Source organism: Chiloscyllium plagiosum, unplaced genomic scaffold (genome assembly GCF_037043375.1).
Source record: "Chiloscyllium plagiosum isolate Xiang-an unplaced genomic scaffold, Cpla_swu_hap1 HiC_scaffold_1, whole genome shotgun sequence".
NCBI classification, from domain to species: Eukaryota; Metazoa; Chordata; class Chondrichthyes; order Orectolobiformes; family Hemiscylliidae; genus Chiloscyllium; species Chiloscyllium plagiosum.
In genome coordinates, this window is record NW_028270139.1 from 142945794 (window position 1) to 142959054 (window position 13261).

The 13261-nt window shown below is 42.3% G+C and overlaps 1 protein-coding gene across 1 annotated transcript in view; it reads left to right on the forward strand.

Annotated features, from left to right (window-relative positions):
• Positions 1 to 5548: 5548 nt before the first annotated feature.
• LOC122556123 (uncharacterized) overlaps positions 5549 to 13261 on the forward strand; it is a 48489-nt gene continuing 40776 nt past the window's right edge. The window contains exon 1 of the mRNA XM_043702636.2: positions 5549 to 5811. Coding sequence (XP_043558571.2) covers positions 5625 to 5811 — 187 coding nt within the window. The 5' untranslated portion in view covers positions 5549 to 5624. The remainder of the gene's footprint in view (positions 5812 to 13261) is intronic.

Here is a 13261-nt window from a genome sequence, read left to right on the forward strand (position 1 = left end):
GAAGTTAGATATGCCTAGTTAAATAGCTAGGCAGAAGTGGGTACTGCGTGCTAGAGATCAGAGTCAAGATTAGAATGGTGCTTGAAAAGCACAGCAGGTCAGGCAGCATCTGAGGAGCAGGAAAAATCGACGATTTGGGCAAAAGCCCTTCATCAGGAATGAGATGAAGAGCTGATCCTGATGAAGGGCTTCTGCCCGAAACGTCGATTTTTCCTGCTCCTCAGATAATGGAGAAAAGGCAGATAAGGAGAGCTGGGATTATTTGATCAGCCATGATCTCATTGAATGTCAGAGCAAACTTAATGGGCTCAATGAACTGCTTCTGTTCCTATGTTTTATGGTCTAAACGTGACTTGAAGATGGTGTTGCTAGGGTCATGAATGTTACAAAGCAGCCACAGGGCATCCCATTTTGTGGAAACTGGATCAGCCAGAAGTCATGATTTGCATTGGTACCAATGACACAGATCGGAAGAAGGATGAGGTGCTGATAACAGATTTGAGGGAGTTAGGAAAGAAATTAAAAAGCAGGGCCTCAAGATCTGTAATCTCAGGATTATTCCCAATGTTCTGTGCTAGTGAGCGTAAGAATAGGAAGATTAATCAACTAAACTTAGTGCTGAAGAACTGGTATAGGAGGGAAGGTATTCGATAATCTGAGGAATTGGCACTGATTCTGGGGCATGTGGGGACCTGGATAGTCTGGGACTGATATCATTGCAAGAGCTTTTACTGGTATTTTTGGGATGGGTTTAAATTAACTTGTCAGGGGAATGGCAATATGAGACAGTGAAAAATGGAAGAAAGAAATGTTGGTAGCAAGAACTGAAACAGATGTTAGGGAGACGAGAAGGTAGGAGAAACAAGGCCAATCATTGAGTATGCTTAAAAAGTGGAATGATGTCAGAAAGACAAAATGGCACTACCTGAGTGCATGCAATCAGGTAGATGATCTAAAGACACGAGTAGAGACACATGGTATGATCTAATTGTCATTACAGATCATGGCTACACAATGACCAGTACTGGGAACTGAGCATTCAAAGATGGTCAATGTTTAGGAAGGCAAAAAAAGAAGTTGCACTGATAATAAAGGCTAGGATCAGTTCATTAGTAAGGGAGAATCTTTAATTAGAAGAACAATGTATGAAATCTGTTTGGCTGAAACTATGAAACAGCATGGTATTAATTAGGAATGAGGGAGTATGGGTGAGTTCAATCTGCACATAGACTGGTTAAACCAACTGAACATTAAAACAATGGAGGATGAGTTTCTGGAATGTGTGAGGGATAGTTTTTGAGAGCAATATGTTGAGGCAACTAGAGGACATACTATTTTAGATTTAGTATTAGGCAATGAAAGGGAATAATTCATTTGTTGCAAAAGAATCTTTAGTAAAGAGTGACCACAGTATGATAGAACTAGGTGGAATGGTGGCACAGTCATTAGCACTGCTGCCTCACAGCGCCAGAGACCTGGGTTTGATTCTAGCCTTGGGTGACTGTCTGTGTGCTCCAGTTTCCTCCAAAAGTCCAAAGATATGTAGGTTAAGCAGATTTGCCACATTAAATTGGCGTGTAGCGTCAGGGGATGTGCAGCTCAGGAGGATTAACCATTGTAAATGCAGGGTTAGGGGATTGGGTGAGTGTGGGTGGTATGCCCTTTGGACAGTTGATGCAGACTTGATGAGCCTGTTTCTGTTCTGTCGGGATACCACCTTATGTTTAAATGAAGGTAGTTCAATCTGATGCAAGGGTGTTAAATGTGAATTAGGGAAATTATGAAGACATGAGGCTAAGATGCATGGCTTTACATAGGTAAAAGTATTTAAAGAACTACTGCGTGACTTCCAATGACTACACATTCCTTAAGGTGCAAAAGTTTAAGAAAGGTCAGTTTGGGAGAGAGAGTTAGGAGTTGTGATCTCCTCTGAGACATGGGAGGCTATTAGTGAAAATGCGAGGAAGATTTTGGTCTGTAATAGGACCCATGCCATGCAGTTGAAGATTCTCCATATGGTCCATCTGGCCCCAGACTGACCCTCGAAATTTAAGGTGGGAGTATTCTCAGTGTGCCCCAAGTATAAAACAAGTACTGGTACTATCACTTACTGTCTGTGGTCCTGCCACAGGCTTTGTATGTACTGGAGTGCCGTGGCAGGAGTAATTGAGAGGGTTTTGAGGACCAAAGTTAAGATGGACTCGATCTCTCTTCTCCTGGGACTGCCCAGTTTGCCCTCTTCAGGTATTCATGGGAGAAAACTTGTTAATATCCTTACTTTCTGCGTGAGGAAAAACATTTTGATGTGTTGGGTGTCTGAAACCCCCACCCCGGGCCAGCTTGTTGGCGTAAGCTAATCATGGAACATATCCCCGTGGACTTTCTCGCAAATATGGTGCACCAAAAAGCTGAACATTTTTATAAAACATGGCAGCCCTTTTTGGATTGCCTTGATGCAGATTTGTCTGCCATTTTAATTAGGGCTTTTCTGTAGCCATGCCAATCTGATTTAGAGAAGTTGGTACCCAGAGAGGAAGATTTTTGAATAAACGTGGGTGTAATATTCATTGCTCTCAAAGGTCGGGAGCTATTGTTTCGTTGTGCTGAGCAGTGTTATTTACTTATTTATCTATTACTTCTATTGGTCTGTTTATCTTGGACATGAGTATAATTTGGCTTATGTTGTTTTTTTAATTCTTTTAAAAATTTTCTTATATAGAGTAATGTTGTTGGTTTATTGTTGTAATTTTATTTTTAAAAAGTCATTTTTTCTCAATAAAAATATTAAAAAAGGTCGTCAACCATACCCAACAAAGGAAGGTCAGGATTGCATAAGATTACAGGGAAATACCTATAAAGTTGCCAGACGTAGCAGTAATTTTGAAGATTGAAAGGTTAATATAATATGACAAAGGATAACCAAGAAACTGATCAGGAAATGCAGAATGGAACATTAATACAATCTAACAACAAACACAAGGATTGACTGTAAAAGTTTCTATAGGTACAGTAAACAAGGTTTGGCTAACATGAATATATTTCCATTAAAGGCAGAGTCAGGAGAATTTAAAATGGGGAATAGAGAAACAGCAGAGAAGCTAAATATTGTTTCACAAGGAACTTGCCAGAAATCTTTCAGAAATAGAGATCCAAGTGGATAGGTAGAATGAGGAATTGAAGAAAATTAGTATTAGTAAGAAGATTGTAATTAACAGGGCTGAAAGTTGATAAATCTCAAGGATCTGATGTTCTACATTCCAGAGTGGTTAAGAGTTGACTATAGGGAAAGTCTGTTGAAGAGAGAGAGAGAAAAAACAAGAAGCTACAGACCTGCTAACCTTACATTAGTAGTAGGAAAAAAAACGCTTAAATGCATTGTAAAGAATGGGACAAATTGGTTGATCTGATTGAGCATATTCAGCATGGATTTGCAAAAGGCAAATCATGTTTGACAAAATTGTTAGGAGTTTGTTGAAGATGTTACCAACAAAATTGATGGGGGACAATTGATGGACATAGTTGATATTTTCTGATCACTCAGAGGGAGGGACACTACTAGGAAGGACCCTTGATGGACTTTGATTTTCAGAAGGCTTTTGATAAAGGCCCCACAGGAGGCTGGTTAGAAAGATCGAATCACATGAGGTAGGAGGTGAGGAGCTGGCATAAGTTAATGATTGCTGAACAGATGGAAAACAAATAGGAATAAATAGGTCATTCTTACTAAATATATATATATTATAATATTACTATATTTCTTCAAATCATTGATAGTATATTTCCAAATTTGTGGAAAATATAATATAAGCAGGAATGTGTTATGAGGAAGATGTAAAACCACTTTAGGAAGATTTGGACTGGCTCAGTGAATAGGCAAGGACATGGTAGATGTAATATAATGGGAAGAAAGACTGGGCAAATTGGGTCTGTATTCTCTAGAGTTTTGAAGAATGACAAATGAGCTCATTGGATCCTGCAGAATACTTACAGGATAGACACTGGAAGATTTTTCCCCTGTGGGCAGTCTAGAACTAAGGGGCCAACTTTAAAAAAAAATAAGTTGGATGCCACTGAAGTTAATCTTTCCAAGTGAAGCAGTGTTAAGATTCTTTCAATCTAGTCTACTGTATTTACTGTTCACAATGTGGTCTGCTGTATATTGTCAAGACCAAACACAGACTCGGTGACTGCTTTGTGGAACACCTCTAGACAGACCATGTGCATGAACCTGATCTTGCTGTCATTTGCTATTTCAGTACACCATCCTGCTTACACACACCTGTTCTAGGCCATGAGCAGTGTTCTAGTGAAATGCATTACAAGCTTATTGAGTTGAAGAATATGAGAAAATGAATTTTGTCCTCAATTTTGTTTCCCTGCCTCTACCCACCACCCCTAAAGAATCTTGGCTCTGATTTTGCTTAGATCTGATCTATGCTCTGCGCCATTAACACCTACTCTGGCCCTCTATTCTCTACCATCATTACCCCACACTTTGCCTTTTGCTCTGTGAAACCTATGATCTCTAATTCCACCCTTCCCCTGATTTCCTTTCTGTTCCACTTGCTCCTTCCTGGGTTTTCTGCTGTATACAACCTATCAGCTTTGCACTTCTCTGCAGTTTCTCCCCCACATTTGTGGCCAAATCCGCTGAATTTCTCCAGGACTTTAGACGCTGGAAATCTGAAACTCAAGCACTCTGCAAATATTGGGGATAGGGTGTATCCCATTCCGAAATCTGGCATTTCATGAACAAGAGGCAGTGTTAGGATAATGCCCTTAAACCTACGCTGAAGGTCACATAACTAATACTTACACAGAATTTCGATTTTAGTGCATATGTGATATGGAAAGATAGATTCCACTTGCAGCATCAGTGCAATTGTGTTTTTTAAGTTAACGGTTCAAACACTCGTACAGAAGCCACCTCGTAGCTTCTCATCATTAATTCTAGGTTTCACGCGGCAGAATTTCACGCTGACACGTTCTGTGTAAAAAGGAAGAAAACCCCACAATAATAGCTAGCTGGCTGTCTTCCAATGTGAAGACGAGTTCGTGGGTGGAAAAGAATTAAAAATAAAGCAGCGGGTTGGTAACAGCCGTGAAAAGCGGCGGGGTGAAGAGGACAAGGAAGTGACAGTCGAACTGTGCCCCCCTCCTCCTCAGTCCAGTTTGCAGCCTCATCCTGTCATTGTTTCCTCGGGTCTGAATGATTCAGGACCTAACTCAGAGAACCTCAAGCGCAAAAATGTACAATCAGTTCTACCTCCCGAACTAAATCCTTGAAAAGAGGATCCCTAATGGATGTGAAGACAGAAATTGAACTTATAAGGTTGTTTGGTTTCTTATTGATCTTCAGCTGTTTGGTGACGGCGACTTTCATTTTATCCATTGGGCAAAGCGAAAATATTAAGCAATAATTAAATGTCACAGAGGGACGCCTCTCAGTTTGGTGAAGATAGTCCAAGCTCAGTTTCTCAAAGAGTTAATCATCCTTTGTGTGTCATCACGGCGACGCAGTGAGCACGTCAGGGTAGGGAGCTGGAGAAGCCAGCCCTGTGTAATGTGAATTTTATCTCTCTCCCTTTGCTCCGAGCTGTCACCGTCAGGGGGGGGGGGCGGGCATGGAAAGTAGATTCCGGGCCCCACAGAACCGCAACCTACCGGCCGCTGTCACTCAGTGCTTCTCGGTGGTGGCACTGTGTACGGCTGTGGCTGACCCCAACTGGTTCCAGGTCGCCCTGAACGGAACCTCTCCGCAAATCTACGGAGTGGCTTATGTGGTCCACCTCCAGGGAAACCTCACAGCAGGTAATTCACTGAGCACGAATCAAAGTGGCAGGAGGGGGAAGAGAGTGCAAGGTGGGGAGAGGTGATGGTATCTGGGGAGTCGGTGTCAGTTTCAAAAATATACTTTATCCGTAACATTTTCTATAAGTACGCAGCAAAAAGGTTCTAAAACAGCCTTTTGCAAAGAAAACAAACAAAACATGGGAATTTGATATTCTTCAGAGGTTCGTTATATTTGCAAAACGAAGGCAGTTTCTACTCAGACAGGAAGCTATTTACTTTCAGTTTGAAGCAGTAACGGTTTCTGACTACTGAATGGACCCTGGTTATACTTTGCAAAGGACAGGCATTTCCGGAGAACTTGCAATGTTCCCATGGGCTTTGTAAACATGACCACTAGTTGTCCCACCCCCTTCCTCGTTAACGTTGGGAAGCGAAAGTAACTTGTACCAGTAAAATAGGACACCGAAAATAGGTCATCAATGATGCAAAGTTCAATTATTCAAATCAAAAATTAAGAAGTTAAATAAATTGAGAGGTTACATTTTTGGTAACACTTCAGGTTACCCAGAAGTTCAGAGTTCATGAAGTAGGTTTGACCAGAAAGACTACCAGCAAGTTTTCACATAGCACAATCCTACCAACAGCAATATAAATACCAGACAATATACAGTTTTAATGAGGTTGCTGAGAGATCCATAAAGACCAGGATTCTGAAAGAATCAGGTTGCACCTTTTCAAGTTAACACTATGGAAACCGAAAGGTTAGATTTTGGTTAATGTTTCATCCAAAAGTAGCACCCCATTGAAAATAACCACCAAAGCTCAGGACCTGGAGTAAGGCCTGAATTGTGGCTTTGAGTTAATAACAAAATTTCTGTGTTCTCATCCCACTTTTTATTTAATTCATTACTTTAACCCTGAAGTGATCTTGCTGCACAGAAACATATAGAAGATTGGAACAGGAGCAGGTCACGTGACCCCTCAGGCCTGCTCTGCTATTCAATTTGATAATGACTGATCATCAAGCTCAATACCCTTAATCCCCTCCTCCCCCATATTGTTGATCCGTTCACCACGAGAGCTATATCTACCTCCTTGAAAACATAATATTTTGGCCTCGACCACTTTCTGTGACAGTGAATTCCATAAATTCACCAACCTGTGTGTGAAGAAATTTCTCCTCATTTCAGTCCTAAAAGCATTACCCCTTATCCTTAAGCTAGGACCCCTGATTCTGGACTCCACCACCATTGGGAACATCCATCCTGCATCTAACCTGGCTAGTACTGTTAGAATTTTACAGCTGCCTATGAGATTACTCCCTCATTCTTCTAAACTCCAGTGACTCTAATCGTATCGGATTCAATCTCTCCTCATAAGTCAGTCCTGTTATCTCAGGAATCAATTTAGTAAAGTATCACTGTATTCCCTCTATAGTAAGAACATCCTTGGATAAGGAGGCCAAAACTGCATGCAATGTTCCAGGTGTGGCCTCACCGATGCCCTGTATAATTGCAGCAAGACATCCTTGGGGATGAACTCAAATCCTCATGAAGGCCAACATGCAGTTTACCTTCTTTAGTTCCTGCTACATCTGTGTGCTAACTTTCAATGTCTGGTGGAAGAAAACACCCAGGTCTTTTTGAACAATCTCTTCACTCAAATTACAGTCATTCAGGCGTCTGCCTTCCAATTTTTACTATCAAACTGAATAGCCCCACACCTATTCATATTGTACTGACATGTATTTGCACACATTCTCAGCCTGTTCAAATCACGCTGCAACATCTGTGCATCCTCTTCACAGTTCATCCTTACAATCAGCTTTGTGTCATCTGGAAACTTTGAGATATTGTACTTAGTTCCTTCATCTAAATCTGACCCTAACCTTATTCACAGATGTTGTGAATGTCTGGGGGGTCCTATTGCCAATACTGATCTGTGCTGTACCCTACTGGTCATTGCCTGCTGTTTAGAAAATGACTTCATATTTCCATTGCATTGATTGCTGAAACTGAAATATTTTTCACTTCCAGAGTATTTCTGCTTTTGGTTCTACTTGATAGACCTTTAAATTTGGAAAGGTTTAGAGTGAGACTATTTCCTCTGAGGAGATGATAGCGAGAGGTCATCAGTTTAACATTGTACCACAAAAAGTGCAATCGGGAATCCAAAAGAAACTACGTCACCCAAAGATTGGAGAGAATGTGGAACTGGTATCACGTTGAGTGATTGAAACCAATAGAAATGTATTGATATGATGAAGGAGAAGCTAGACCAGCATGTGATGGAGAATGGAATAAATGGATAATGTGGTAGATTCAGATGAGAAAAGATCAGAGAATATTGCTCCACCTGTGAAAAGATGAGAAAAGATCATTGTCACATATACAGCAGAAGAGACTAGTTGAGCTCAAAGTTTCCATGCTGTATATTTATGTATATGTAAGTTCTCCTCTTCTGCTTCCTTGACCCTAATCTGTGCTTGCAACTTCTCATTTACCTTTAATATCTTCTGTTAAATCAAAACTCGGCAACCTTCATTCTTCCTAGTGCAAAAATCCTGCTTGTTAGCATTCCTCTGATTTCAGAAACCTTCCTCATTTTTTATAAATTGCTCCATGATTCCACAAGAGTTTATTTTAGTGCATTTTCTCCCCCAGACTACTGCTGTCACTCCTCTGAGTTTCATTCACTACCACGTACCTGTAATGTTTTTGAAATGTCTTCACAGGAAATGGGTGTCACTGGCTGGGCCAGCATTTATTGAGGAGAAAGTGAGGTCTGCAGATGCTGGAGATCAGAGCTGAAAATGTGTTGCTGGAAAAGCGCAGCAGGTCAGGCAGCATCCAGGGAACAGGAGAATCGACATTTCGGGCATAAGCCTGAGGAAGGGCTTATGCCCGAAACGTCGATTCGCCTGTTCCCTGGATGCTGCCTGACCTGCTGCGCTTTTTCAGCAACACATTTTCAGCCCCCAGCATTTATTGTCCATCCCTAACTGTCCTCAAGATAATGCTGGTGAGCTGCCTCCCTGATCTGGAGCAGACTTTGGGATCTAGGAACACCTACAGTAATGTTAGAAAAGGAATTCCAGGATTTTGACTCCGTGTTACTGAAAGAATGGTGATATATTTCTAAGTTAGGATGAGGGATGATTTGGAGGAATCGGCAGGTGTTGGTGTTCCCAGGATCTCCTACCCTACTTCTACGTGGTAAAGATTGCAGAGATGGAACATGCTGTCAAGAGAGCATTGATGAGTTCACATGAGTCACAGAATTATTACGGTGCAGAAGGAGTCTTTCAATTCGCCATGCATGCACCAGCTTCTGTTATCTAGTCTGGCTCTTACTTAGTGTCAATCTCCAGTCTTTTCCCCAGATCCCTATACAACATTTCTACAAACACGTTTGTTGTGTTGATGGTGGAATGCCAATTAAACAGGCTCCTTCTTCTACCATAAGATGTCGGAGCAGAAATAGGCCATTCGTTCAGTCCATGGATCTGCTCCACTATTCACGGAGGTCATGGCTGACCTGATAATCCTCAACTCCATTTTCCTGTCTTATTCCTATAATCCTTGATTCCCTTATTAATTAGAATGCCTCTCTCAACCTTATAGTTAATGACCTATCCTTGAGATAGGAGGAGAAGAGGGGACCTAATTGAGGTATACAAGATAATGCGAGGTGATGCATTTTGGAAGGTCGAATTTGAAAGCTGAATACAGGATTAAGGATAGGATTCTTGGCAGTATGGAGGAACAGAGGGATCTTGGGGTGCAGGTACATAGATCCCTTAAAATGGCCACCCAAGTGGACAGGGTTGTTAAGAAAGCATATGGTGTTTTGGCTTTCATTAACAGGGGTATTGAGTTTAAGAGTCATGAGATCTTGTTGCAGCTCTATAAAACTTTGGTTAGACCGCACTTGGAATACTGCGTCCAGTTCTGGTCGCCCTATTATAGGAAAGATGTGGATGCTTTGGAGCGGGTTCAGAGGAGGTTTACCAGGATGCTACTTGGACTGGAGGGCTTATCTTATGAGGAGCGGTTGACTGAGCTTGGACTTTTTTCATTGGAGAAAAGGAGGAGAAGAGGGGACCTAATTGAGGTATACAAGATAATGAAAGGCATAGATAGAGTCGATAGCCAGAGACTATTTCCCAGGGCAGAAATGACTAACACGAGGGGTCATAGTTTTAAGCTGGTTGGAGGAAAGTATAGAGAGGATGTCAGATGCGGGTTCTTTACACAGAGAGTTGTGAGAGCATGGAATGCGTTGCTGGCAGCAGTTGTGGAGGCAGGGTCACTGGGGACATTTAAGAGACTCCTGGACATGCATATGGTCACAGAAATTTGAGAGTGCATACATGAGGATCAGTGGTCGGCACAACATCGTGGGCTGAAGGGCCTGTTCTGTGCTGTACTGTTCTATGTTTTATGTTCTTTATGATCAAGAATTCCACAGATTCATACCTCTTTGAGAGAAAGATATCCTCCTTATTTCTGTTTTAAATGGTTGACCAATTATTCTGAGATTATGTCCTCTGATCCGCTCCTCTCCCACAACGGGAAGGAAACAAGTTCTTGACAGGAACCCTTTCAGACTTCCAAAGAATCTTATGTTTTGATAAGGTCTCCTCTCATTCTTCTGTCATGAGTAACATCAGTAGAACAGCTGAATATGTAATTTCTTCAGGCTGGGAAAGGACCCTCCCTTTCTAACATTGAAAACAATTAGATTGTGCACTATGCTGCATGCAGCATTTGCACATTTAGCTTTTTGCAATTTCAGATCATTCTTAACAGCCCTAGGGGCACATTTGGCAGATATTGATCCTCAATGGTATCCATAAGGTATTTTGTTGTGGCACCTAATGTGGAGAAGCAATTTGGAATTTCCTCCCGAAACCTGTTCCCAAGTCCCTGTACAGCTCTTCCAGTTGTGTAATAATATCAGCGGATTGCAGTACATGGTGGCATACAGAGTGCTACCCTTTTTTACTTCTGGCCTGAATTCAATTCAAGCCAGAAACGACGATATGTTTGGCAAAAACATAAAGCTGCCCTAACCAAAAGAGAAAATGCTGGAAAATCTCAGCAGATCTGGCAGCACCTGTAAGGAGAGAAAAGAGCTGACGTTTAGAGTCTAACTGACCCTTTGTCAAAGCTGCCCTAAATTGGGTAATTTAATTCGGATTATCACAAAGCTGGTGCAGAGAAAGTAAATTTTTGCACCATTTGAAATACAGTTTGCTGCTTGGTGGTTGGTAGCTGAGTTAGAGAGAACTTTACTTTGCCTTGGCTGTATTATGCTTGGTGTAGAGTTACCCGATTACGTGAAATGGAATATGTTTTGATGGATAGAGAATGTTAGAGAGAAAGATCAAAGGTCAGTGATGTCACACTTTCTTTTAAAGGAAGGGCACAAGGAACTAGACAAGCTGAAAATTTGAGAATAGTATGATGGACTCTTAACTCCATCAGTAACTGTAGTCTAAATAATTCTCTCATGTAGAATAAAATTAGAAGTGCTAAATAATTTACAAGCCTTTTATGAAATTTAAAAAGGAACATATTAATTCTGCAGCCAACATGATTTCTTAATCCTGTTGAAATTATTCATTCTGAGATGATGAACTATCAAGTGTTAGTTATGGTAGAAAATACTGAAATGTTGTACGTTGTAGGCTTTAGATCATTGCCTTAGTAAGTATGGGTTATGGCCTTGCTTTAATAACTTGTTCCTGCTGGAATGTGTAGAGAAATGGTGCATTGATCTTTGGAAACTATAACATATATTTTTAGAATTTATATGAAAACAATAGACTGGATTTGGAAGCAGAGTTTAGATCAGAGTGGTGCTGGAAAAGCACAGCAGATCAGGCAGCATCCGAGTAGTAGGAAAATTGACGTTTCGGGCAAAAGCCCTTCATCAGGAATAGAGGCAGGAAGCCTGGGTGGAGAGATAAATGGGAGCGGGGTGGGGCTGGGGAGAAGGTAGCAAAGTGTACAGTGGGTGAATGGGGGTGGGGATGGAGGTGATAGGTCAGAGAGGAGGGTGGGGGAAGGTAGCAAAGAGTACAATAGATGAATGGGGGTGGGGATGGAGGTGATAGGTCAGAGGGGAGGGTGGTGTGGATAGGTGGGAAGGGAGATTGGCAGATAGGACAAGTCATGAGGACAGTACTGAGCTGAGCTGGAAGGTTGGAACTGGGGTAAGGTGGGGGGAGGGGAAATGAGGAAACTGGTGAAGTCCAAATTGATGCCCTGGGGTTGAAGTGTTCCGAGGCAGAAGATGAGGCTTTCTTCCTTCAGGCATTGGGTGGTGAGGGAATGGCGGTGGAGGAGGCCCAGGACCTGCATGTTCTCAGAAGAGTGGGAGGGGGAGTTGAAATGTTGGGCCACAGGGCGGTGGGGTTGATTGGTGCGGGTGTCCTGGAGATGTTCCCTGAAGCGCTCTGCTAGGAGGCATTCGGTCTCCCCAATGTAAAGGAGACCGCATCGGGAGCAACGGATATAATAAATGACATTGGTGGATGTGCAGGTGAAACTTTGATGAATGTGGAAGGCTCCTATGGGGTCTTGGATGGAGGTGAGGGAGGAGGTGTGGGCGCAGGGTTTGCAATTCCTGTGGTGGCAGGGGAAGGTGCCAGGAGGGGAGGGTGGGTTTAGGGGGGCGTGGACCTGACCAGGTAGTCACGGAGGGAACGGTCTTTGCGGAAGACGGAAAGGGGCGGGGAGGGAAATATATCTCAGCTTTCCACAAAGACCATTCCCTCTGTGACCAACTGGTCAGGTCCATGTCCCCCAACAACCCACCTTCCCTTCCTGGCAGCCTCTGACACTCCAGGGAAAACAGCCCTAGCTTATTCAATCTCTCCCTATAGCTCAAATCCTCTATTTCCAGATAATCCAAGTTTGTCCAACCTCATCTTGCAATGCATGCCAATCCAGGAAATATTCTGATAAACCTATTTTGGAACCTCTCCAAAGTCTCCACATTCTTTCTGTAGTGCGGCAACCAGAACTTTACACAGAACCCAAATGTGGCCTAAACTAAAGTTTTATACAGCTGCAATATGACTTCTCAACTTTTATACTCCATGTAAAGAACAGGACCTGGTAGTGAATGAAACCATTGAGGAGCAGGTAAGCATGCTGGAACGGATAGAGATTGAGAAAGCTGATGTGAAAATGTTGACAAACATTAAGATTGACAAGTAGTTAGGGCCAGACCAGATTTGTCCTCGGCTGCTTTGGGAAGCGAGAAATGTGATTGCTTCGCCGCTTGTGAAGATCTTTGCATCCTCGCTGTCCACCAGAGTTGTACCTGAGGACTGGAGGGAGGCAAATGCAATTCCTCTCTTCAAGAAAGGAAATAGGGAAATCCCCGGCAATTATAGACCAGTCAGTCTCATGTCTGTCGTCTGCAAGGTGTTAGAAAGGATTCTGAGGGATAGGAT